Source organism: Typopeltis vanoorti, chromosome 24 (assembly GCF_054136105.1).
Source record: "Typopeltis vanoorti isolate ZY-2024b chromosome 24, IOZ_Tvanoo_1.0, whole genome shotgun sequence".
NCBI classification, from domain to species: domain Eukaryota; kingdom Metazoa; phylum Arthropoda; class Arachnida; order Uropygi; family Thelyphonidae; genus Typopeltis; species Typopeltis vanoorti.
Window position 1 is genome coordinate 58,953,875 of NC_143572.1, and position 27,516 is coordinate 58,981,390.

Below are 27,516 nucleotides of genomic sequence, written 5' to 3' on the forward strand. Positions count from 1 at the left end.
ATCTTCCTATTACTGATTTCCAAGTGACCTTTCTGTCAGTTTGTTGTGTTTAATTTTTATTCCATTTCCATAAACGTGTATGACAGACTTAGCACTGATAAACAGAGGGAAGAACAGTCGAATGTTGTCAACAATAACAAATATTTTTACGGAAAACTGAATTTGAGTTCAATCACCACAACTTCTCACATAAACTATATTCTGTTGGCAGTGAGTAATAGTTATTGATAAATATAATTAACGATAGTTGATGTTTACAATCCTATTATGATTTCGTCGTTATATTGTGGAACGATGTCTTCAACACATTATACTAATATTTAACCACAGAGATTTAATAATTTTTATAATGTAAAATAGGCATACTTTCTTTATTCAAATTAAGTGGACATTGAATCCCACATTATTTCTTAGCCGAATAAGAAACTCAAAGATAGAAAATCTAAGAGTTTCGTGCTGAATGTAGAAAACTATAAAAGTTCAATATCCACTTAATTTGAATAATTTAACTTCGCCGAAGTGAAGCCTGTTGGCTCTTACCTCAGTAATTGTATTAGTGCACCGTTTAGCGATTCGTACAGTAAAGAACTAAAGAAATAAGCTCTGTACTACTGCAACCTCAGTATTTACATCTGGGTCTACCTACTCACTGATGAAACTCAAAAAAGGTCGAAACCGGTCTGGGTTTCTCCCATAATGTATAACAGCATACATTTCATAAGAGTTGTGTTTTACATTATGGGAAATACTGAGGAGAGTGAGCGGGATTACTCCACCTTTACTACGAGTTGCCCTAGTATGTACTAGGTGTTGGCTTACGCGTGGACTCGCCGAACGTTTATAGTTTTCTATATTCGGCATGAAACTCTTAGATTTCGTATCTTTGAGTTTCGTATTCGGCTAAGAAATAATTGGGGATTCAATATCGATTTCGTTTGAATAATTTAACTTCGCCGAAGTGAAGCCTCTTGGCTCTTATCTCAGTAAATGATTTCTTTATATTTAAATGAACCCTACTCATAGAAGAGGGCGCAAAAACCTAACATATTAACGTAGTGTGTGGATAACTGATTATAGAAAAGGAAAGAATCTGTTGAAATGTAAAGTGAGCAGCTGGTGATCATAGTCCTTGAGTAAAAATGTGAGGGAGGCTCTCCTGCTTATGGAAAATAGCCGCAAAAATACTGTTAACAAAACTCTAGGAAATAACAGATTTAAACATTTAACTTATTTTTCCAGAAATTAAGCATCAGTAAAAGTGTAGATTCCTATTCAACCATAGCAAAGAATCGTAGAACACAATGGGATAGAACTGGAAACAATCAGCCCTCTTTTTTTTTTTTTTTTTTGGATATCGCGAAAGCTTTCAAAAGTGTGTTACAAAGCTTTCTCTGTAAACTCATTAGCGACTAAATATAATCTGGATTATTAAATCCTATTTTCAAAGCAGAAAAATACAGTCATATTACAGGGAATCAGGGCTTTGAAATGAAGGATAACTACTGTTGCTTCAAGGCATTTTTGTTATACACCCGTTCTGTAAGCAATCCACTACCATGGCGTACACTAAGACACAACCATACTACTACCACTACGTGCGTTGCTTCCATACCTTGTAACCAATCGTCTCCAAATTGCACGTACCGAATTCGAAGCCCGGCTTTAGAAATAGGACATCGCAAGCAGTAAATGAAGATAAAAGTTCAGCGTTTCTTTTTACAATAAATTAAGCACCCTCGGAGATAACGTGCGCACGTTTGAAGCTCTATCTCATTACCCTGGGAATCATGGATCAACTACATGAGAATATTAAGTCTATTAATATTCTCACGTAGTTTCTTCGCTATGTTGCAAACTACTACAAGCAGAATAAGTGGAAACACAAACGCCCAAAAGTGATACTCCTCACTGAAGACTAACAATTAAAAGCCACCAGCCCTCAATAGACGTCAACTGATGCTCAGAAAGTACACAGCCACTCCAGATTAAAGGGAAAAGAAATAGCTAATGGCTAAAATCCATCTTTCGTCATCGCAGATTCAGAGGTGTACTATTAACACCAATCTATAGTTCAGCTAAAAGTATAATTTCAAGCATGGACAACTATGAATTCAGAGCACAGACAGTAGCTATTGGGACTACTAAACACAAAAGATAATACGGAAACTATTTAATAGGATTTTCATTATAATAATAATAATTGGTAAATGGATGGCCTTATGTTAACTAAATATATTTTGAAAACATTGAAGCAATAATAACAGACGAGAAATAAGCATATAATGGATAAACACAAAATCACTAGAAGCAGAAATTAATTATAAATACAAAAGAGAGAGAAAAAAAGCGTGTGCCTGAAAAAGACTAGAGAAACAGGGGATCACTTCATAGGAAAATTAGAAAGGGATCTTACAGTGAAGAGAAAATAAATGCAAAATTCTAAGGAATATGAATAAGGAGGTAAAACAAAAAGTGAAACTTGGAATAATCAAAGCAAAAACTTAGTTGCACCTCTCCCAATCCTTATGGCAAGATAGTAACGAATCTGAAACTGACATGCTTACTACTAACTATACAGTGGAAGAAATAACATCACGACAAATCCAACAAGCGATACAGCAAAGCAAATCAGGAAAATCTCCTGGCGAAGATGGAATAAATATAAAACTTATAAAATATGCAGACAACCTATTCATCATACGAGTTTTAAAATCATTAAACAAGAGCTGGCAGCAAGGAAAGATCCCAGAAAGTTGGAATGCAGCAATTCTCATTCCAATATATAAAAAAGGCGATAAGGGCAGCTGAGAAAACTACAGAGGAATAGCTCTTCTAATTACTGGTTATAAGTGATATTCAAGAATATTAATTAAATAAAATAAAGTTTGCGAAGAACAAAATGGCTTTCGAAAAGTACGATCGAAAAGCATTGACCCAGCTTTTACATCAAAACTCTTTGTAGACAATCGGAAAGCCTTTGACAGAGTCTTAAGGAACACACTGCGGACCGCACTCAAGAATCTAAACATTCCATGTCAGCTGCTTGCTTGCAGCTGTAATAACATGTATCAGAAGAACCAAATAGGTGTAAGAATCAATATAGAGGGGATCGTCAAGGATGCCCAGTGTCACCACGCTTATTAAATATCTATATAGATAAAAATAGTAAAGAAATGGAAGAAAAATATAAAACCAACATTTAAACTGGATCGCGTAACTATACCTCATACCCTTTTGTTTGAAGACGACCAGATTATCATAGCAAGGAGCAAATATGAACTCCCAAGATCAGTATACTCCTTAAAGATAATTATTAAACGATTTGGAATGCAAATTTAAACATACAAAACAAACATCATGGCTTTTAAATGACCATCTGTATTCAGAAGTAAAATCGTGATTGAAATAGTGTTTTAGAACAAATTAACTGCTTGAAACACAAAAGAAACTGACACTGATATCAAAATTTCAAAGTTACTAAAAATAACAGGAATAATCAATAATATTTTCAAACTTAACTAAGTTCAAAAGTATACAAGAAGAGTTTATAAAGTTCAAGACTTCTACTGTACGGAAATGAATTATGGACCATAAAAACGTCAGAGGAAAAAGTAATAGAAACTGAAAATCTTGCGAAGGATAGCAGGTTACACTTTTTCGGTCAAAAAAAAGAAGCACAGAACTAAGTAGAGAACTAAAAATAAACTCAGTATTGAACAAAGTATATGAACACCGAAAAAGTTGACTGAACATATGGAAAGAATGGACAGTTCAGGACTACCTTAAAAGATACTCCGATGCCACCCAGTTGAAGAATATATATATCGGGTACGATCAAGGAAGGTATGGAATGAGACCGGAACTGGCCATTGGGGCCTAAATCCCCGAAAGGATGATGATGATGATGATGATGATGATGATGTTTTAGTGTCATGGTAAGGCTAAGGATTAGATATTCCGAAGAAACTGAACATTTAAAATATAAAATCAACATTCGCTTATTTCGATTTAATTGTGCTTCGTGATTTCTTTTAAAAAAGTGGCACTTAAATTAAAACTGCTCTTGGCCATTGCATTCAAATACGAAAGTGAAAATGAATTTGAAAATATTACTGGTTGCATGTCTGCAATACTAGGAGATGTATTTATGTCGAAATTAAATGTGGTTATCGTTAAAAACAAAACTTTATCGCTACTATGAAAATTAATCTGATTTTTATGATAACTGTAATAGAGTTCTGCTTGCAGTTGCAATGGTTACGATTAAAATCTTTATATATATATATATATATATATATATATATATATTATGCAGCGACTTGCACTGAAAAAAGGTTATTTGCCAACCTAGAGTACACCTGTACCGTGGGTGAGCTAAGGAATTTTTTTTCTTAGTTTTCTTCGATGTGTATGCTTTTGCATTTTGTCTATTTTTACGTAGCCTGAAAACCCCGCTCCATAGATCTGCCATTCAACTTTTTTCAAGACACTTTGTCCCTCCAATAATCATCCAATATACATTCAAAATTAATTTCATTCTCCGGAGTTTCTTGTAAAAGAAATCTTAAAATAAGGAATTCAATTTTAAGCTTCTTCGAGCCCACTTAACTAGCTTTTATTTACATTTTACTGTTACTCACACTTTGGCCCAGAGGTGAAATATTGCATTAATTCACTCTAATATCTTCTCAGAGAAGTACCAACTTCGAATCTCCTGCGTTTTCATTTTCTTTAACTAAACATCTGCACCATCTTTGAAATTTATCTGAGGCCTCCATTCCTCTCTTAATGTCGCCGTTTCAATTTCTTTTCATTAAATGTCAGTTTTCTCCAGTGCAACATTATTTTTATACACCGTATCTTTCTGGTAACCCCATGAGATGAAATCTTGAGGTGACAAATTTGGTCCCGAAGGTTGCCACCTTCTGGACCAAAGTCATTCAGAAATCAGAATGTCACCAATGAGCAATTTTGAACATTGCCAAAGCATTTGATAAACTATGGCACAATGGGCTTCGTTTCAAACTCTTGCAGGCGAAATTCCAACTAGAAACTTACTTACCAAATTGTACCTCAGCGATCGCAAACCCCGAGTGAAGCTACACGGAATTGGATTTGAACGTAACATCATTAAAGGCATTCCCCAGGGTTCCCTGCCATCACCTCTGCCCTCTGCCCTTTGCATCTATGTAGATGACATCCGATGCACTGTGCCATCATAGTGACCATACACGTAGATGATATTGCAATAATGGTTCGCTCCTTACAACTACATAAGGCGAAGCCCTTTATCTAGTTTACTCCTAAGTATTTGGCAACCAGTAGCCAAATACTTAGGGGTAAACTAGGGGTAAATCCGAAAAAGTATAAAGGACCATAAGTCCAATCGATCCATCTTGCCAAAACAATTAAAGTTATTTTTTTGAAATTTTTAATAACGAGATCAACTGAGTATGGACTCTTATCTAATGGAATCATTTCAACCGTGGTGCAATGCAAAGCTTTTGCAGTTGGTCATCTACATCCTCTTTGTTTTTAAATAATTCGTTCATATTAAATAACATTTGTTCTTTTGGTGTATTTAATTTAAATTTTGGAGGCTCACTTGTTCTTCATTGTGGCTTGATATTTCATTTTTTTTTGCAAATTCATTGCTATGCTTGCCTTTTTATATGAAGAATCGTAGATGTATACTTCCTCTGTCCTGTGTGACGCAGATATTTTGTTGTTTGGATTTTTACGTTTCGCAACTTTTGAATTTTCATAAATCGTAAAAATTCCAAATAGCGTGTTTTATTATTTATGGCGATATCCCCTTTTTCAATTTTTTAACACATTTGAAAATCTCATAATATAAATAACTTTTGAGACTGGGGTCAAAATCTATATTCTTTCCTATATGAAAAACTTTTCATGACTACAGCCAAAGTGGACATAAATTTATTGTCCCCATACCAATAAATTATATCACACAAAAATTGTGTTATAAAAATTGAACAAATTAAATCGCAATATATTTTTTGCAAAAGTTACAATTTTCCTAAGGACGTATTTAAAGGAAAGAATGTACAGTGCTTACAGAAAACTATGCGGAGAGACATTTCAATATGGAATGTATCCACCTCGAACTGCGATTCAGCTCTCAGAACGTTGTGCCATGCTTAGCACAAAGTGATTCAGGACTTCATTGGCAAACTGGTCCACTCCTCCTTCAGAGCAAGGATAAGGCCTTGTTTGTTTTCTGGAGGGAAAATTCTCGCATGAATGTGTCTCCCTATTACGCCCAAAACGTGTTATCTGGGGAGCGTGTTGGCCACTCGATTCGATTAATGTCCTCGGTCTCCAGAAGTATCTCCACTGCGCCTGTACGATATTGTGAGCACTGCCATGCATAAAAAGGAATTCTTCGTCTACAGCACCACGGAACAATCGAACATTACGTTGAAGAACTACGTCGGAATATTGTTCCCCAGTCATAGTCACTTTTTTCCAGCATTTGTAGCTCAGTGCGTTGATTAAGCATAATGCCTATGCTTAATCAACTCCAACTATTATGATCCCAACACCTCCGTATCTGCATTCTCGGAATGGTAAGCACTACCACTTTCACGATAGTTCAAGTGTCTTCTAGAATTGTAGGAAAGACAAAAACGACTCTCATCTGTAAAGAGTAGATTAGACCATTGATGTCTTTTTCAATTTTTATGGATACAACACCACTAAAAACATGCTCTACGATGAGCTGTGGATAAAGAGACGTAGACTGCAGGCCTTCGGGCGTTTAGGCTTATTTGTCGCATTCCTCTTGCCACAGTTTGTCGTTCAGAACTGATTGTTCTTTGAGCAATCAGCTCTGAATTTAGAGGTTACGAATTTCATCACAGAGTATAAGACCACCTCTTGAAAGGGTACAAGTTCTTTTTCCTATCTGGAAGCTTCTGGTTATCTAACAGTTAGTACATCAACGTTAATATGGTTAGTTAATATTGTGTAGACAGTATTAATATTGTGTAAACACAACGTTAATATTGTGTAGACAGCCTTAGGTAAGTTTTACATTAAAAACATACACTGAACACCAACGAGAATAAATTCCCTCTTCTTTATCTTATCTTAATATGGATTGTGATATCATTTTCACGATTAGTCAAACAATTACGTAGAAACAAGTTTCAGTACGTACGAAATATAATTGTGTGCATGACAATATTGAATTATCTTCAAAAGAGGAAGATACGATCAAAGATTATGAAGATAATGGAATTTATATATCCTAAATATCAGGAGAAGACCTTTGCACTAATGATATATCCAAATGCGAACTCACCGCAGTCCCTTTCTTTCTCTAGTTGTGTCATACGTAGCTTTTTCACGTATTTATTAGCTGTAGAAACAAGTTTGTGTAGACATTCCTAAGCCGTACAGACGATTTGGGACTGTTTCCTGGGGTAAGTTGTGCAGTCAATTATATTAGGTGATCGGTATGATTGTGTAATCAATGTGATGATTATAATTGCTATTGCCTTGTTTTCTTGCATTGTCCAACAAATTTATCATAATCCAAATCAAAGGTGCTTTCTTTTATCCCCAATTGGTTAACATTTCAAAATAACGGATTTAGGGTAATCGAATAACAGCTTAATCTAATCTTACTTCAATTGAAAAGACAGCTTTTGAGGATTAAAACCGATTGTAAACCGCATTTACGAAGAAAGAGGAGACAGAAGAAGCGACATTTTTATTCCGTTTTTACAGTTAGTGCAGCCTCCGCTAGGTGTAGGTAGTGTAGAATCTGTTATGTGATTCCTTGTTTATTTCAAAGTTATAACTTCCGTTATTGAAAAATATTACATTGTAAAGATTTATGGGTACTTTTATGTTTTTTTAAAAAGGAAAACGTTTTCAATGTAAGGAAAACTAACAAAACCACAGAAATATCAAAAACTTGCTTTTGGAGAGGAAGCAGCAGAATTGAAACATTTGATTGGTGTTACAAGTTCAAAAGTAGGATGACGTCTATGGAAGTCAAACGAATATAAATCAGGATCAGAAACACCTACAAATTGACACACATCGTTAGCTGTCAATTGGGAAATCTCATTTGTGTTATGGTGAAATATTCTGAATGGAGATCGAAACAAATTTAGGTTTGCTGCAAACTTTTCTTTGTTGTACACGAATTTTTGGAGAAGAATTAGAAGACTGCTGTTTGGTATGCTCTTTCATTAATTGTCTGATTCGCTGACGGAAATTTAGCGACAGTTTGTTTTTACATTAATATGAACGGTAGAAAAGTAAGTGAATCTCGCCATATTAAATTTAAAAAAAAATATAATTTGTAAAGCATTTTAAGTAAACTAACCCTGCGAGCGTTTGTTTTGGGAGGGGAAAAGTGAAATTTTAGTTGGAAAGTCTTTTATTATTTTCTCTTATTTCGTGATGTTTTAGTAATTTTAAAAACCATTAGCAGTGCTTTAGAGAGAGAGAGAGAGAGAGAGAGAACATGGAAATTTTAAGCCACTTCAAACCTCCAGTAAGCTGGGCGGGGCTGTTTTCTTACACGAGGCGATGAAATTAAGATCCTGCCCAAAGACATTCACAAATTTACATGTCCACACTGGGATTCGAATCTCCACTCTGTTGATGGGAATGCACTAACCACTCCGCTTACCAGGCCAGCACTTTAAGAGTACTTTTAGAATTAGTACACATAAGTTAGGCGTAAGTAATGCTTTCATGTATCAAATACAGAAAACAACAGAAATTTCCAGAAAAGAGTTAATAAATGCTATCACTCCATCCATATTATCCATATTATGCCAAATGTAGTGAGGAAATATTATATCATAAATATCATAAAATATTATTTTTATACAAATCAGTTTGAGCGGGCCAGTGAATCTCTGCAATCATGAGCTTCAATAAAGGTTCTCAAAGCCAATAGAAAATATTATTCTTGAACACTAAATCGCGATCATCTGTTGCTTTGTCATATAGCTACGTCTTCTATCTCTTGAAAAATTTTAACATTTTGTTAACAATCTTGTACTGAATTAGAGGTAAAAGTTGCGTACATCTACATAAAGATTTCTGAATTAGGAAACTTGTATGCATATGTACGTAAACGTCACTTACGCAGCGTATATGCAAAATTTTTGGTCACGTGCGTCACCACGTGCTCTAGGCAACTATTTAAGAATGCAATTGGTCAGTAATCGTCAACAGTCTTGATCACAATGGGGAAAAAAACAAAGGATCTCTCGGAGTTCGATAAAGGGGTTATTAGGGGTGCCCATCTGGCTGGAGCCACGATTTTGAAAACAGTAGAGCTGACTGGTTTCTCAAAAGGTTTGTTTTCGGATGTTTATTCAGTGGAAAAATAACCCACATTGAGAGGAACGAAATCGCTGTCGTCTGGTATCTACCTTTTGATGAGTTCTTAATACTATTCCTATTTCATTTTAGATAATTTTTGCTGATTCTTAGAAAGAATTACATAAATATACTTACGTATGTTTCTCTCTCTCCTTCTCTCTCTCTTTCTCTCAGGTGTTGATTGATGGCAACATTCCTCTACGATAAAATTGACCATAGTCTGGATGACGTATGGGAGTATTACAAGGTGAGAATCATTTACCGTGTGTGTGTGTGTGTGTGTGTGTGTGTGTGTGTGTGTGTGTGTGTGTGTGTGTGTGTGTGTGTGTGTGTGTGTGTGTGTGTGTGTGTGTGTGTGTGTGTGTGTGTGTGTGTGTGTGTGCGCGCGCGCGTATGGTGTACAACGGTAGACACAAATGATAAAAAACTGAAACCTGTAACATGTCGCATGTCAGTGGCCCAAGGTTTAGATAAATTTTTCACGAGATTGCTTTTACTCATTTTTCTGTTATCCAAGCATAAATAGTAATTATGCGTCATATTGATTCCTTGATGTGGGCAGTTCAGGATAAAGTCTGCACAAGGAAGAAGAAACAAATTAAGTTTTACTTTTATAATTTTGTAATATTTGTCAGCATTTTTCTAAACGTTTTAAAACAAAGTTATCTAAATTTGTTTTAAAACAGTCCCATCAAATCCTGGTTACACCAAAAGACAACCTACTTACTCTACTAAAGAATACCTGTGAAAAATAGCCAGTTATATCAAAAATACATTATCCGATCAAAACTCTATGGACATCATCACTCATAAAGTTGTAAACCGAAGCACACATTCCTTAGAATCTATGTAGACAAAGATTAACAGTAATATGGACCGTATTGGACAGTTCAGTGACTTTCGCCGTAGCACTGTCATACGATGTCATAGCCTGACTACCTACTGCTAAGGTATGTAGTACAAAAAAAAAGCTTATACTCTGTTGACATATTGGTTACCGAGTATCCGAAATGTCTAAACAAGGCTGGCATCACAATCATTTGTAGGAGTTGAAGTAAATGGGTTTCCATGGCAACACACAATCATCGGAAGATTGAAACGGGAACCATCGGAAGATTGAAAGCTGTTATATCAACGAAAGGTGGACCAACTCATATTAATGTTTTTCATACTGGAGTGAGAGTTTGGTTTTTGATCAGATAGAGTATTTTAATGATGAAGAAACCATGTCCTACATAATATAAAATATTCAAGTGACATAACTGTTCTAGAAATAAGCCAATCAAAATTATTTATACACTAAATGCAAAAATCCTAAAGAAAAATATGAGCATGCATCGAAGGATATGCGTTAGCAATGTCTGTCGTAATATTTGTTAGAGATAAAGTAAACGTCAACTTCAACTTATTTCAACTTTTCGTTAAGATTGCAATGACGGTTGCAAACTGGAATAGAAAAAAATTACTGACTACAATTATTTACAAGCCAACGTTTGACTAATTCAAGCTAGCATTATCAGAGACGCTTCAATAATACGCACTCAGTGAAGACAAAAAAAACAACATGACCAGGATAACAAGAACAGTCACGTGCATGAAGGGCTACAGTGGCACTCTTCGTGGTGATTTCAGTTATTACTGAGGACGAGTAGATATGGGTGGTGCGCAAAAAATTTATTCCAGATAATGCCGTCAGTTTTGTTACGCTTATCCAGATTTTGTACAATTTGTTTCACATCCAAGATGTCTCTCCGATTTAAATTATGATTTATGAAGTAGCCAAGCTTTCTTCAATCTGATGAAGTGGTTATTCTCCAAAGTATGTTTGTGCTTAACAGCGTTTTGAATTGTTTGTTCATGATGCATTTTTTATGTTCTTTTTTCCTGACCAATCGGTCTGGTCTTTCCAAAATACTGCGTTTCACATGCTGTAAAAACTCGGGAAGGAGAGAGATTCCGAATATTCTTGATTAGGTAAGGATTTTCTCGCTAACGTCCTTTAAAAAAACAAATCAATTCCCTCATAACCATAACATGCACCGTATCTTCATCCTACATCAAGGGTACAATATAAACTGCGCTTCCTCGGTAACAGCACAGTATCTCTGTTATTTCAGGAATACAATCGACAGAGGTAGCAAACTACACACCAATTAATGCATCAGGAGTGGATGTTAAAGTATGGGAAAAGTTGGTTAAAGGTAAATCCAACAGTGGGTGGTTAGGGATGTGATACTTTATAGTTGGCATGGCATATGGCCGTAGATTGTTTGAGAGAAGCAGAATCAGACTGCATATCCAAGGTCAAGAGGAGAAACCAAGTGAGGATTAAGTGGATGGGTAGTAGCATAAAGCAAGAGCTGCAAAAAAAAAAAAAAGAAAACACCGTGTAGGAAACTCTAGAAAACGTGATCTGAATATCCATGAGCAGACAAAGTGCAAGCAAAAAGAGTGACTAGTATGGTAAGGAAGGCCGCATCAGACTATGAGAGAAAATTAGCCAAACAGGCCAAACCCAAAACGAACAAACCCAAATGAGTTTTTTCGTTATGTAGAAAGTAAAAGGGAAAATGGCCACGTTAGGATGACTTTAAACAATGGTGATGGTAGAAAGGTGACAGAGGCAAAAGAAATAGTTGAGTTGATGAGTGGTCATTTTGCAAGTATCTGGGTGACATGTTTGCTGTGCACAACGTGAATGTGTAAAAGAATTGGCTTTGCCTCTCTGACGAAGTTGTTCAATCCCTCACAGCTCTGGTGGATTCCAGGGGAGAGGGGAGAAAGTGTAAGATAGCCCATTACAAAAAGGTGGCTCGAAGACAGAGGTGGCAAACTACAAATCAATTAACGCATCAGGAGTGATTCTTAAAGTATTGTTAAAATTGGTTAAAGGCAAATCCTGCAGTATGTGGATAGGGATGCAATGCCCTGTAGTAGCTAACATGGCTGTATAAAGGGTGAGTCCGGTCTTAGTAATTTATTCGCATTTTATAATAAAATGACAGCAGAATTGGATACACAAAATGGCGACAGCATGATATTGCTGGACTTTACAAAGGCATTTGACAGAATGCCACAAGGAAAAGTATTACAAAAACTGGAAATGAAGGGAATGGATATGAGCCTAGGAGTATGGAGCAATATATGGCTGAGTGGATTCCAGGAGAATGAGGATGACTAGTGGAGTAGCTTAGGATTCTGTACTAAGGCCACTATTCTTTAATTTGTATATCAGTGATATAGGGAAAGAGTTAAGAGGGGATATTCAGTTGTTTGCAAAACTGAGGAGAACAATAGCTAAAAAGGTGATGTAGATATTCTGCAGGATGATTTACATAAACTGACATTGTAGGCGGAGGTTAATGATTGTCAGTTTAATGCTGCAAAATATAAGGTTTTGCACTTTGAGTTGAAAATGTTTCATCGGGATATCACATTGATGGTACTGGATCGCAGGAAATTTATGAGGATAGTTGCTTGGAGATAATCTTGGACCGAGTTTACGTTCAGATGATGACTTGGATGCTGAAAAAACAAGCTAACAAGTAAAGATAGAGAATATATTATCCCTCTTTATAAGGATATGGTTTGGCCACATCTTTTCTATTGCACATATTTGGGAACTTGAGTTTCTTGGGAATCAGAAGGTGGAGAGGATTAAAAGACGTGGGACCAAGATAGTGACAGGTCTGTCGAATGCTTCCTATAAGGATAGGTTGAAAGTTTGTGGGTTACAAAGTTTAGTTGATAGACAGAAAAGAGGGGACATGATACAAAAATTTAAGATATTAAAGGAGTTTTATAAAATTGATTGAAGTGAGATTTTTCAATATATGACAATCAGTGAACTAGGGACCATCCGGCGAAGTTGTGTCAGAGAGTTGTTAGTAGGGGTTTGCAGACCAGATTTTTTGCATGTCTCGAGAGTGGTGAATGAATTCCCAGAATTACTTGTGAGTTCCCTAACAGTGAATGAGTTTAAGGAGAGATATGGTAGCATTAGTATTATAATAGTTAGTTTATGTCTCACAATTAGTCTCCGGATTCTATATAGATACCGTACAATAATAATAATAATAATAATAATAATAATAATAATAATAATAATAAATGTTCTCAATAATTTAAGAAAAGTCATAAAAACAATAAGCAGGATTGAAAGAGGTCATTGAAGTGGACGAAATACTGCCCAATTATTTCTACCACCATTTTCTGAAGTGGAATATAATTTCTGTCAGTATTTATGTTATTTCATGAATAATATAATTTAATAAATAATTTCTTTTAACCAATTACAAATTGTACAGAAATATCCTGGTTAACTGTGTATTGCGATTAATCAGCATAAGTTTTTTCTCTATAGAAAAGGTTTAAGAAATCTTATGAAAATGATGCTTCCTTGAAAGGTCCTCACACCTTACAAAGTTTAAAGAAACAAGTAAGTTTATATAGCAGTAATCCTACGTCACTTTATTTGAAAAAAATATGTCCATTAAAATTGACAATTGACAATTGACATTTATTCTTTAAGGGTGAAGCAAAATGCTTTTCATATTCCCCGCTATCTGTCGTGGTTACAGTGAGGGTAAAATTTACGAGCAGTTTGCTCGCTCTGAATGGGCAAGGAGATTATGTATCGCTATAGGAGGCTAATATAGTTTTTGGTCTTCTGTATTTAAATATGTCCGTTGGCTCGTATGCTGCAGCTTGTTGAACCAAATCGTTGGGATGTGTGGACGTCTTTAGAAAAAATTTGGAAGCTAAGAATTGTAGATAAGAGAGAATATAGGGAATATTTGTGTCTCTGTGGAGTAGGCTATTTCTAACATACCACGGGGCGTTCAAAATCATTCTCAAGCACTTGTTCTGCACTCGCTGTATCTTAATAATGTTAGTATTAGAGGTGTGGCTCCAGGCTGGAGAGGCATAGGTGATTATAGGACGAATCGTCATCTGGTATAGCTGCAATTTGATTCTGTTGCTGAGTTTGCTATTTCTATTAATTAGCGGGTAGATCTGAGCTATGGCTTTAGATGCTTTTGCACATGCAGACTTGATATGTTGGTTGAAAGATAGCTTTTTGTCGAGAATCACACCCAGGTAATTTGTTTCTTTCTGCCAGGGAATTTTAGTATTGAATAGTAACACATCTCCTGCAGGAGATATTGGCCATTTTGAGAAGAGAACCGCTGAGCTTTTCAGGGGGTTGACTTCGAATCTCCACTTGGAGAACCAACCTTCCAGCTTTAGAAGATTTTCTTGAAGCTTTCTGGTAACGAAGTGGGGTCTGAGAGATCTGGTTAGTATTGCCGTATCGTCCGCATACAGTGCTAAAATGGAAATCATCGGATGGTGTGGGATGTCTGACATTGTATACAGAAAACAGCAATGGAGCCAGTGGAGATCCCTGCGGCACTCCAGCAAAGATATGGCGCTGGGAGGTCCATTAAAATCTCCTTTTGTTTTTTTTTTAATAAGAATTTAGGTAGAAAAATTAAAGGTGTCTTTGGATCCTCTCACACGTTATAATTGAAAAATTTTAGTTTATCGAAGAAATAGCACTTTTCAAAGAAAAATAAAATTGAATTTATATTTATATAAACAAATATTTATTTTTTCTAAAGATCGAGCTATAAGTTCAATTTCAATAGTTAGCAAATCAAAGATAGCGTGTCCAAAACTATCGCTAATTATAAGTGACATCGGATGAAAAGTTGGCAAATAGTGTCGCCATCTCGTTATCCATAATTATAACACAATATATTTATTGTCTGAAATAGCGTGGTTTCTACGATTGCTTTCCTTAGGTTTGAAGGAAGAAACATCCGAGTTTCAAATTGCTCTACCATGTCAGAGATAGACTAACGTGAGAACTCATAGCTTATTTTTCAGTTTTCCAAATTCTTGTATTGTAAATGCTAATTTCTTTTGAGAAAATTTCAATAATTAAAAAACGAAAAGATGTAACGTATTTTTTAAGATAGATGCTGTTGTAATTTCTGATTTTTTTAAATTATAGAACCAAAATAATGAAGAGACAAGAAGGCGTAAATTCTGGGAACAAAATATTAATACTATAATTCGCAATAAACTCTTGGCAGATTTGGGAAAATGCGAGTCGACTATGCAACTCACCGAAGACGCTGATCTGGTAAATTGACTTCTTACGAACTTCTTTAAGTGTCGATACGCAAATAAAACTACCCTCTTTTGAAAACAAAACTGATTGTCTTTATTATTACTTGAATTGCAGCTAGATGTTTAGCATCTTTAAAGTGATTTCATTCTTTTTATGTATTTCGTATTATAAATTAATATGATATTCTTTTCATTTTTTCTTGCCATAGACTCAAGTATGAACATTGAAAATTGTGATCGATTGGACGTATATATTCTAACTATTATTTCTGTACTAACTTTATTATTATTATTATTACCGACACCTCTTAGGAGTCCAAAGAATCATCGAGGGAAGGCACGCATCTACTCTACAACTCTCTCTCTCTCTCTCTCCCCACCAACTACACGAACGTCATCTACCAGCCACTACCACTAGCATTTCCACAGACAATCACAAACATCCATGCCCACGGCGGAATTGTTCCAAGATATTTGAAGCAGATGGCACTTTCAAATATCAGGTTATCAATGGTTAACTGGTCATTTTTTTGCTTCACTGTGATGTCGCATATATTGAAATATTCAGTTTATTCTGGTTGATTTGTGATATTAGTTTTTCAGCAGCAACTTTGAGTTTTCTAAATGTTCTAAGGTCTTCATCATTTTCTCCAACCAGGCGTATATCTTTCTATCCTAATATTACAGTTCTCTTTATGTTATCTTTTACAATTTCTCAAATACATTTTTCTAATGCTAAATTAAAAAGGATGGGCGAAAGGCATCTCATTGTTTTAATCCTGTCTTAATATCAAAAGGTTCAGATCTGATTTCAATTGCTAGTACTACGCTTCAGTGGTGCAAATTTTGATTAAACGTTTTACCTTATGAGGTATTCATCTAACATTCCCCAAAGTCCTTGTCTACGAATGTTATCATACTCTTTTCTAAAGTCTACAAATAAAATATGGATCTGCTAATTGTATTCATATTTTTCCTAGTATCTGTCTAAGAGTATGTGGTCAAATGTTGATCTATTTCTTCGGAATCCTGCTTGATATTCTTCGAACGTTCTGTCAGCAGAATTCTGTTTAGTGCAATATTAGGTAACGTTTTGTAGCCTGCTGATAATAATGATATTCCCTTGTAATTTTCAAATTCGTATTTGTTTCCCTTTTTATAAACTGGAATGATTCAGCACGTTCATCACAATTTAGGAGTATGTTAAAGTGCTCTTTCAACCTGTTTGCTATTTCGTCTCTAGTGGCTAGTATTTCTCCATTGGTATTGTCGATGACTGTCGTTTGCACACGTGGGTCTGATGTTTGGTTTTTGTTTTCATGGAAACATTTTCTAGGGTTATTTATTGTGAAGTATTTATGTGTTTCTTCAATCATTTCACGAAACAAATTTCTTTTCTGTTGTCTTGTTATTTTATTGACTTCCTTACTGCTTTCTTTGTAACTCAGAGCGGCATGAATATCAGCTGGTTTATTAAGCCACATCCTTCTATCTTTTTCTTTTTCTTTACTTCGTATTCACATTTTTTATCGAATAATTTTTACGCTATATTTTACTTTGAATTCGAATTGAGTTTACCGTTGCTACTTCTATGCTATCTTTGATATGATTTCAGATGATTTCAATATTTTCATTCTCCCCCGCGTTGTATATTTCTGTTTTAATTTCTGTTTTAATTCAAACTCATATTTTCATCTCTGTTCTGTTATGTTTTTTTTTAATATTGTATCTCAGTTGATTTGCATTTTCTACTGATTATTTTAATCTTAAGTGTGGCACAAACTAGGAAATGGGTACCATCGCACTCAGCTCCTCCAGATATTCTGAAAGCAATTTCTGTCTCTTGCTGATTATCTTATGGTCTGTTTGATTGAATAGATGAATGACCATCAGGAGATTCCAAGTTTGTTTGTGTATATTCTTCCTCATAAACATAGTGCTGCTTATTATTAAATTTCGATATGTAACCAAATTCATTAATCTTCCCCCAATAATATCTGTCTCTTCATGAAGGCTTTAGTTTCCAATAGTTTTTTTATAAATTTCTTCTTTTCCCATTTTTGCATAGCAACCACCTAATCAAATTATTATATCCTGCCAGAGAATTTTTTCGAAGACTAATTCCAGTTTTTCATGGAATTCATCTTTTATTTCGTCTTCTACAGCTTCCGTAGGTGCGTCTGCATTAACAAACGTTGTCTTGAACCATTTTGCTTAGAATTTTAGCTTATTTATTCTTTAATTAAAGGTTTCAAATTCGATCAGAGATGGCCACAATTTTTTCCTAATGATGAAACCTGTTCCAAATTGATGTTTATTGGAGTTGTTTCCACCATAAAATAGCAAAAGGTTCTCTTTGTTTAAATTTCTTTCTCCTGGTCATCGTGTCTCTTGTATTGCTACTAATTCATGTATGGTTTCTTGAAATGCTCCAACTCTGTACAAGCTTCTAACATTCCATGAACCTATTCGTAAACCATTATTCCAAGATCTAGGCCGCTATCCATTTAAGTCCATCCAGTGAAGATTACTTGGTACATGTTTTGTGACTAGTTGATTTTTACGAGGTTCTCAGCTCATATGAACCCCTCAACCTGGAGAACTAGGGTGACTCTCATCGTCTGAGTCCTCATATGTGACCTGTCCAGTTTGGGAAGCCTTGCTGGTAGAATTCTCCCGCCGGTATAGCTCACAAGATCATTGGAATATGAAAGCCCCCCCCACCCCAATGACAAGGTTGGGACACCATCGTGTCGGTGGAGACACTCATTAGTGACAAATAAAATGAAAATTTGAAAGAATGAGCAGTAGAATTAAAGCGCATTCCATCATCTTAGTTTAGGATTATTTCGTATTTTATAGTGTTCTGTGACTGTGTTCTGTCCATTAAAACATGCAGAACAGATGTTTTTTTCATAAAAACTGAAGTCTTCGTTGAGAGTTTGAGTAATGGAAGGGACGTGACATAGATTGCAATAGGTGAATTCGTTCCTTCCGGAAAGAATTAATATGATTTTAGATTGATGATGGCAATAGTAATGAATGCCCAAAAGTAGTGTATGTATGTATAATTTAGTGTTGTATATGGGGAAACTAGTTGATATTTGTTGAGACATTTAATAAGGATATGGATATGAATTGTTATTAACTAAAGCTTACTTTTATAATGACGTACAGCCTCCAGAAGAATTCGCAAAGAGACATCAAAGGAAGGAAGATAAGCCAATTAGTAAGAAAGTGCGTTATGCAGGGTCTGCTAACAATTCTGAGTCTCACGATACGGTGGATTGGACAAGATGTGGTAGGGTGACGAAAGTGAAGAATCAGGTCTTTAATTTTTTCTTTTAAAGCGCATTCATGAATTTCTTTTTATCTTAGTAACGCTTTACAAATGCCTAATAAAGAAAATAACATAAGCGATTGTTTCTCTTTTGGTTTTTTATTAAGGGGAAAAATAGCCCAACGTGTTGGGCATTTTCTGCTGTGGGAGCAATAGAAGGAGCCCTACCTCTGGAAAAAAATGGAAAGCCGGTGCGACTCAGTGTACAGAATATAGTGGACTGTGTGAAATTCAATGGTAAAACGATACACAATTTAAACACTTAGATAAGCAACTTTAGGAAGTATAAACGTCCCACGATCATTTAAAATATTTAACTTTTTTTATCTTATATTAAAATGACCAAAACATAAACAAAACTATTTTCTATGTCTAGCTGAAGAAGGAGGTAGAGTGGATTCTGCTTTTGAATATATGAAAACTCACGGAATCTACACGAAAAAGTCCTACCCACACAAATACACTGGACAGGTGAGTAGCGACAGCTGTTTCGATCTAGCTTATATATTTTACATTAGTTCAACGCCCAAAGAGATTGTAGGACTTAAAGAACATGACTGTTTTAATGTTGGCAGGCATTTCAGAAGTGAATTGATATTCTTCTTGAACAGCTGAAGGGCGTATTCATTTTTCTAGAATTGTTATTAACTAAAGCCTAACTTTCTTCTTCTCCTTCTTCTTCTTCTTCATAAAGGCTGTTGCATAAAATAGAAGCAGATGGAAGCGAATAGCGAAAAAATCATTATGTGGTTCTTCAAGTGATCCACAAAAGCTTTACTTAATTGGTATATCTATATAGATGGCTACTTTCGAGTCAAGTCAATACGGCATGATCTACGTCGCCATCTGGTGGCAAAACAGTCGCATTCTTAACTGAGACCACCTTATGACGCTACGATCAAATATACCACTCTATAATCTCAAGTTACTTCATTCAAAATGGCAGATGTGCGAGTTCTGCCAGTGACTGAAAAGAGGTGGTCGTCCATTTTGACAAGAGGCATTGACCAGAAAGAAAACCTGTTAACCAGCAATTTGCTTAAAGTAAGTGTATTGCATTTAGTTCTTTCAAAGTCAGATTTTGATTTCTTGGTTACACTGCATTTGGTAAATGCTGCACTGAATACTAAATATGAGGTTATAGAGTTATCGTTTCTAGTAGTTTGTGATACACTGATTTTTTTTGTCTTGTGACTCTCTTCAACTATGACTTCAACAATGGGTAGAAATGATGAATGCATTGAAGAATTAAGACCACTCCAATCGGAACAATTATGTAACAACATTGGAGGTGTTCAGAGATGATGGAAAGAGGACCATAGAAAGGAAGAGAAAGCGGTCCAGAATTTATGCTCCTTGACATTACAAGATATATCTGAGATATTGAGAGAGGATAAGAAGGGGTAAAGAAATGAACAAGGGTGTTGTAGAATAAATAAATAAAATAAAAATACCCGTAGTGCCTAGGGAATAGGCGAGGCCATATATCCCAATCTAATTTTGGAAACTAGTGGGGAAGTTCAGCCTCCACGATAACCAATCAGTGATGGATAGCCAATGATTATCGCTAATTATAAACGAAATCCGGTGAATAGCAGCAGAAGCGCCTCATATTGTGGTTCTTAACCCTAACACAGTATATTTATTGTATGAAATAGTGTTATACGGTCGATTTCCTTCAGTTATCGGGAACGAAAAACCCCATTTGTCTGGAGAAAAAATCGTTTCCCGTGTCATAGATCGAGGAACTCGGGAACCAGTCGAAGAAAGAGTTAGAAAACGTTATTCTAGTTGGTGACTAGATTCGAACTGTGAACAGCTTTCTTCTGGTGGCCTAGCGCTATTCTGCAAATGCCATTACACAGAGTAAAACCACTTGATCCAATCATTATTACACTTCGCCTGTACCCATATTTTGAGCTTCAAACTTATCTCCTATCTGATATCGCCCATTAAAGATATCAAGTAGGATATACTTACGTATCCCCAGAGAATTAAGGTCTAATACTTTCTAAACAGCTCTGTTTCCAGAAACAACATTCACCATCTGAAAGTTCACGAAGTGAGCTTTTCCATGTTAATTCTTCTAATCAGTATTACTGATTGTTATGCTAAAAACTCATCTTAAGCATTTTATCGGGTGTCTCCTAGAGACCTCCTTCACAAGTTCCCATTTCATGGTCTCCTAGCACTGTTTAAATATAAATTCCAAAACCTGGAATACGGGTTTCATGTTTGGGATGGGGCACCATCAATAACCGTAAGAATACTTATTTCCATCTTAAACTTATCTTAAACTTATCGTGTTAGGGTTAAGGAATACGAGATGGCGGTTCTTGCGGGCCGTCACTTTTTGAAATTTTAACAACACATGATACCATTTATAAAATTTATATTTAGTGATATTCATTGGCCAGCTATCTTTGATTGGCTAACTGTCGAGTTTCATTGCCTGTCTGTCGTCAAATGTTGGATAGGACAAAAATTTGGATATAAAACGTTTTAGCATATTTATTTATTTATTTATATTTAGCAAATCAGTTGTACAATACATACCAGTGTATGCAAATAAATACTGCTAAATATTAAAAATCCTTGTCTCACATCTACCACACAGTCTAAATGCAATCAACTTTGGCAATGATCAGAGATGGACCGATTATTTTCCAATCTTAGAGATATGTGCTGCTCTGCTTGTAGAGATGCAAAGGCTAAAGAGATTCACTTAATTATAGATGGAATAGGAATATTTTTTATGATATACGTGGCACTTTTCACTTCTAACTACAATCTATAGACTCAAGGTTTGTTAAAGTGAACATGAGGAGAGATGAAATAGATATAAATCTTTCAGCCCAGAAACTCTTTGATATAAATACATTGCTTAATAAAAGTCGCTACGAAAATAACCTTAAGATTCCTTCTATCTGTACATTATTAAATACAGTCAGAATTAGCTGATAAGATTTAATATCCCATTGACTCATAAGATTTTTACTTAATCTCTTAATAGGTTGACCACTGTATCTATAAAGAAGATGAAGTTGCAGTGAAATGCACAAAATATGAAAAAATACAGTCATCTGAGGATGCCCTCATGCTCGCAGTCAAAGAAAAGGGTCCTGTTTCAGTTGGAATGGAAATTAACCTCGGACACTTTCGTAATTACAAGTCAGTTCATAAGAATTATTTTATAGGAATTCTCAAACAGAAAATTTTTGAATTTGACTGCAAACATTGCTACGTAATCAGGGCTAAATCTTTTAATTTATATTTTTGCAGAAAAGGAATTTATATGCTTCCAGAAAATATGGAATCAAAGGAATGTCATGCAGTTCTCTGTGTTGGCTTTGGTAAAGAAAAAGAAGAAGAGTACTGGCTTGTGAAGAACAGGTAATTGAGATTAATTCAACATCACTAGAAAAGAGATCGTTGTAGATTTTTAGTTACGACGAGAGGAACTTTTTCTATCATTTTAATTTTGATCCTTATTGCTATTTAATATAAGAGAATCATTTATACGCCAAAGAAACGCTGTAAAGCTATTGATCGGTGTTTGTGCATATTTTATTTAAAAGGCTGGTCAATTATAGTTTTGCTGTTGTACGTGTTGCTCAACTTGTTTCTCAGAAATCTGTGAGCACGTGATGCAGGTTTCCTCTGGCAACAACTTGACTGAAACTATTGCAAGTGTTTATGTGCTGAACACGAGTTAGCCGATCTCATAGAAAGCAGCAAGTTTTTTTCACCCGAAAATTCTGGTTTACCCACAAACCAAAACGTGTTTATTACGTCAATGGCAAATGATAAAAAAATTTAGAAAGAAGTATTATCAATGGCCTATCCATTCAGAACATTAGATCCGCGATTGGATCGTCTCCAGTCAACTGTGCGGAATATATTATAATCAAATCAGTGAAATCAGAAGGTGCTATATGTTATCCATTAAACTTAGAGGATGTTAACATCTAGAGAAACAAGAATGCTTGGAAAGATAGTATGGAAGTCTGGTTAGTTTGATGTGGAAAGACTCAATCAGAAACTCAACAATATGGGACATTTATTTAATGAATAGATCTGTCCCTTTTAACACGACCACACACATAACGTGCATGATATTATTATTATTATTATTATTATTATTATTATTATTATTATTATTATTATTATTATTATTATTTCGGGCTACTCCAGGGAGTCCTTAGACTCATCGAGGGAGGCCCTAAACATCATGTCCACACAACTATTCGACATTCTCACAGTATCTATCATACCTTGCCTTGAACTAGCTCACTGTCATAGCACCCACAACAGACTCTGACAGCTTATTCCACTCATTTACCACTCTAAAAATAAAGAACCCAGCTCTAACACCCCTGCTAATATCTAACACCCAGCTTCCATAGGTGTTCCATAGTTCTCCCACCACCAGTCCTGGTCTCAAAAATATCCTCTGAATTAATCCTATAGAATCCTTTTAGCAATTTAAATGTCTCAATCATATCTCCCCTTTTCCGCCTATCAACTAGTTTCTACAACCCACAAATCTTCAACCTGTTCTCATAAGGTTCATTCTATAGACCTGCTATCATCTTGGTCACTGGCCTCTGGATCCTCTCCATCCCCTCCCCATCAAGAAGGAAGAACCGAGGTGACCAAATCTGGGCACATTAGTCGAGATGAGGTCTTATCAGGGCTCGGTACAGAGGTACAATAACTTGCTTGTCTCTGCTCGTCAAGGTATTTTTCAACAACCAAGTGAGTTGATGAGCTGATTTAGCTACTTTTGCAATGTGCCCCCTAAACTTCATCTCCCTATCCACCAACACTCCCAAGTCCCTGACCTCATCATTCTCTTGGAGGACAATTCCACCAATGTGGTATACTGCTGCTAATCTTTTCACCCCAAAATGTATAACCTTACATTTTGTCACATTACATTGACATCCATTCTCCTTAGCCCAGAACTCCAATCTATCCAAATCATCCTACAAGACTTTGACATCTTTTGCATTCACTATCGCTCTACCCAACTTTGCATCATCAGCGAACAAATGAACTGTTCCACTTAGATCCTTCCCTATATCGTTAATGAACAGATTAAACAGCCGTGGTCCAAGAACAGATCCCTGCAGCACACCACTAGTTACAGGCCGTCTTTTGGACTCTACTCCTGAATAAACTACTCTTTGATATCTCTCCATCAACTACCCACCTATCCATCTCACCAACCCTATATCCTGTCAAACGCCTTTGCCAGGTCCAGTAGTATCAATGTAAACCCATTTCCCTTATCCAGTTCAGCCGTCACCTTGTTATAAAAAAACTTTGTTATATTAAAGGTTAACTGCGACATAGTTTATGGAGAATAACGTGGAAAAACTCAAATGTTCTAGTCATGGTGTTGCTGTTAACCAAAAACAATATCTCTATGACATGGCCTGAAATGTTGGTTGACGGACCAAATATGCCCACACCAGCACATTTTCAAACAATGGTTACGGTAAAAGAAACAGAATTATTTTAAAACTATCAAAAAATTACAGTAACGTTAACAAGCAACATATCAAATACATTTGCAGTTTTTTACGTATAGGTTTCAGGTGATTGCTGAAATCGAAAAGGTCTGACATGATACATCGATGGATGAGAGACTTCCACATATCACGGAAGATGAAGCATTGATTCCTGTTTGTAATTCTGTGGAGTGTATAAGGTTCCTAGATTCTTTGAAAATTTTTCATAGGAAAAATTTTCTTCAAAAAGCATTGAGGATAACTTCCATGAAAATTTTCATATTTTATAAAATTTCATAAAATGATCACAAAGTGCATACCAAGGTTTTCTATTAAGATATGGAAGGTAAAGGTCAATTGATCTTGGTGCTTTTGGCCAGCGTTGTTTTTGGATTGGGGGGGGGAGGTTCTGAATTTGAGTTTAGACTCTTCTTCCAGGATGACCTACATAAGCTTTTTGAAGGTGGAGGAAATAACTGCAAACAGGAAATATGTTTAAATGAATCGTTAATAGTTATGATTATTCTTCATAACTATCTTTTGATATCCATATTACTGTTACTACACTTTAATTACTCGCTGTTATATAATTCTAAATATACTCTGCAGTCAGTAAGGACTGTATAGCCCTGTGCAAATGACGTTCGCATCGATATCGCTAGACAGCCCGAAAAAAGACCAAGATTCATAGATGAACTTTTATTATGCTTTTCTCTGAAGGATTCCCTGATTAGTCGATTTCTGTTTTTTATCTAGAAAACTGAAGAACATCGACCGTAAAACACACTATTTCAGATAATAATACGATATTATTATTATATATTGGATATTATATACGAAAGAAAATTTACGGTAACAGACCACGATATGCGTCAGTTGCTTGCCTTATTCTCTTCCCAGGTTGCCAAATAAAATCACTGAAAGTCTGAGCCAGCTATTCTGCGATTGATTAAGGGTCGAGAATATCAGCTCACTAGTCTTCAAAATGTTCGTTAAGTTAGAACTCCTCTCCTACTCCTTCTGAGAATAAAAATTTCTAACGGATTTATTGTATTTATAAACCTGTAATTATTTAATAACACAAGAAAATAATATTGAAATGTTTTGAAATTTCTGAAGATTACAACCGCAATTTTATACGAATCAGCTTCTGGCAATTTGCATAGCTGGCGATTTCGAGTAGAAAGCGGGTGGTACACATTCCAATGTTTCAATCACGCTCAAAGGTGTCGCGTGGTAACACTCGATAGGACAAAAAAAGCAGAAGGCTGATCTAAGCAATTGTGTTTGAAGGAACATATTTTTATGAAGGAATAAACTTGCAAACTTGGATGTCTTAATGTCTAAAAAACATCACTAGATGATTCCAGACAAGGAAAGTTATTGAAAGAAGGTCGCAGATGTATTGATATTGCAAGACGGTTTGGAATCTGACATGCCGTTGTATCCAGGCCTTGGGCAGTGTTTAAAACCAATGGAACGTATTCCAGATATTTGCTAAGAGATCGCCCTCGCTCTACCACGGAGCATAAAAAGAGATTTTTGGTTATAACAACAAAATGTAATCGCACCACGGCAGGTCAGCTTGCAAATCACCTCAATTCAAGCACAGGCACGCAGATATCTCGACAAACTGTGGCATGACGTCAGCCACAATTAGGCCCATAAGCCCGAAAGCTTGTAGTCTGCGTCCGTTTTTCCACATCTCCTCGTCAAGTACGTTTTCAATGATGTTTCCATAAAAATTCAACAAAACACCAATGGATTGATGTACTCTTAACAGATGAGAGTCGTTTTAGCTTTTCCTTAGATGCTAGAAGACACTTGATCTGACGTGAAAGTGGCACTGCTTACCATCATGAGAATGTTCTTGAAAGGGATAGATATGACGGTGCTGGAGTCATGGTGTCGGGAGGCATTATGCTTAATGAACGCACCGAACTACAAGTGCTAGAAAACGGGACTATGACTGGTGAATGATATTGCAACGAAGTTCGTCAATGTGATGTTCGATTGTTCCATGGTGTTGTAGGCGAATAATTCATTTTTATGGATGCCGTACACGACGAGTGCAGATACTTCTGGATACCGAACATATTCATCGAATTGATGGCAACACACTTAGCAAATCTCAACCCCATAGAACATGCTTAAAGGGAGACTTGACTGCTCGAAAATCCCCTGCAGAAAACAAACAAGGCTTTATCATCTGAAGAGATAGTGGGATAGTTATCCTCAAGAACTGAATCATTTGGTGCTAAGCATGGTACGACGATGTGAGAACTGCATCACAGTTCTGGATAGGCATATTCCATACTAAAAGGTCTCTCCGCATAGTTTACTCTAAGCACTGCACGTTAATTCCTTCGCTATGTCCTTAGGAAATTTGTAACTTTTTCCAAAACGCATTGCAGTTTAATTATCCATCCTATGGAGTAGGTAAGGCCATTTTAAATCTAATGGCGCAAGCAGATTCCATCGTTAACCAATTAGAGACACGATTTTAAATGTCATAATGTGAAGAGAGGTTATGGCAGACCAAAGCCATCTCCTTGTCCCTAATGCAATATTCTTGTCCGAAAGAGTGTGTCTTTACGGTCGATTTTCTAGAGTTTCAACTCATTAATAGTTTCAAATATTGTGTTCTGTTCTATACTTCATGAATAAATTGCATTATCACCGTTTTAACTGTTTTGTTTTACAGCTGGGGGAAGAAATGGGGTGAAAGTGGATATGCCAGGATAGCCAGAAACAAGAACAATCAGTGTGCCATTGCCTCAGATGCTTATTATGTTGAGGCTAGTAAGACGAAAAAATAAATGTAAAAGAAGACGATTCTTAGAATACCGTCAATTGTTCTTCAGTCATGCATGATGCCAATAAACTACTTTGTTTCCCCTTTGCTGAAATATGTTTTTGCTCATAAAGCGGTTTCATGTGCAGAAGCACTAGACGCAGATACTTTTGAATTTCCGTAATTGAATTATATACTTTTATAAAACAAGCACCGTACTTTAACTGCTGAACTCAATTTTTAGCTACCACTCAATAATAACATCACACAACAACAATTATAATTGTTAATCGAATAATTGTAGTCACTATTAGAGGACTACTAACATCGCCATTAGCATTTCTGTTTATATC

At 35.8% G+C, this 27,516-nt stretch overlaps 1 protein-coding gene across 1 annotated transcript; it reads left to right on the forward strand.

Moving 5' to 3' along the window:
* The first annotated feature begins 7,317 nt into the window (after positions 1-7,317).
* LOC150093268 (procathepsin L-like) lies at positions 7,318-27,271 on the forward strand. The gene is made up of 10 exons (XM_090413768.1): positions 7,318-7,448; positions 9,550-9,622; positions 13,739-13,813; positions 15,395-15,526; positions 18,691-18,840; positions 18,961-19,090; positions 19,230-19,324; positions 21,867-22,024; positions 22,136-22,246; positions 27,074-27,271. Exons 2-10 carry the CDS (start codon positions 9,560-9,562, stop codon positions 27,186-27,188), a joined length of 1,029 nt encoding a protein of 342 aa, XP_090269894.1. The 5' UTR covers positions 7,318-7,448; positions 9,550-9,559; the 3' UTR covers positions 27,189-27,271.
* Positions 27,272-27,516: the final 245 nt, after the last annotated feature.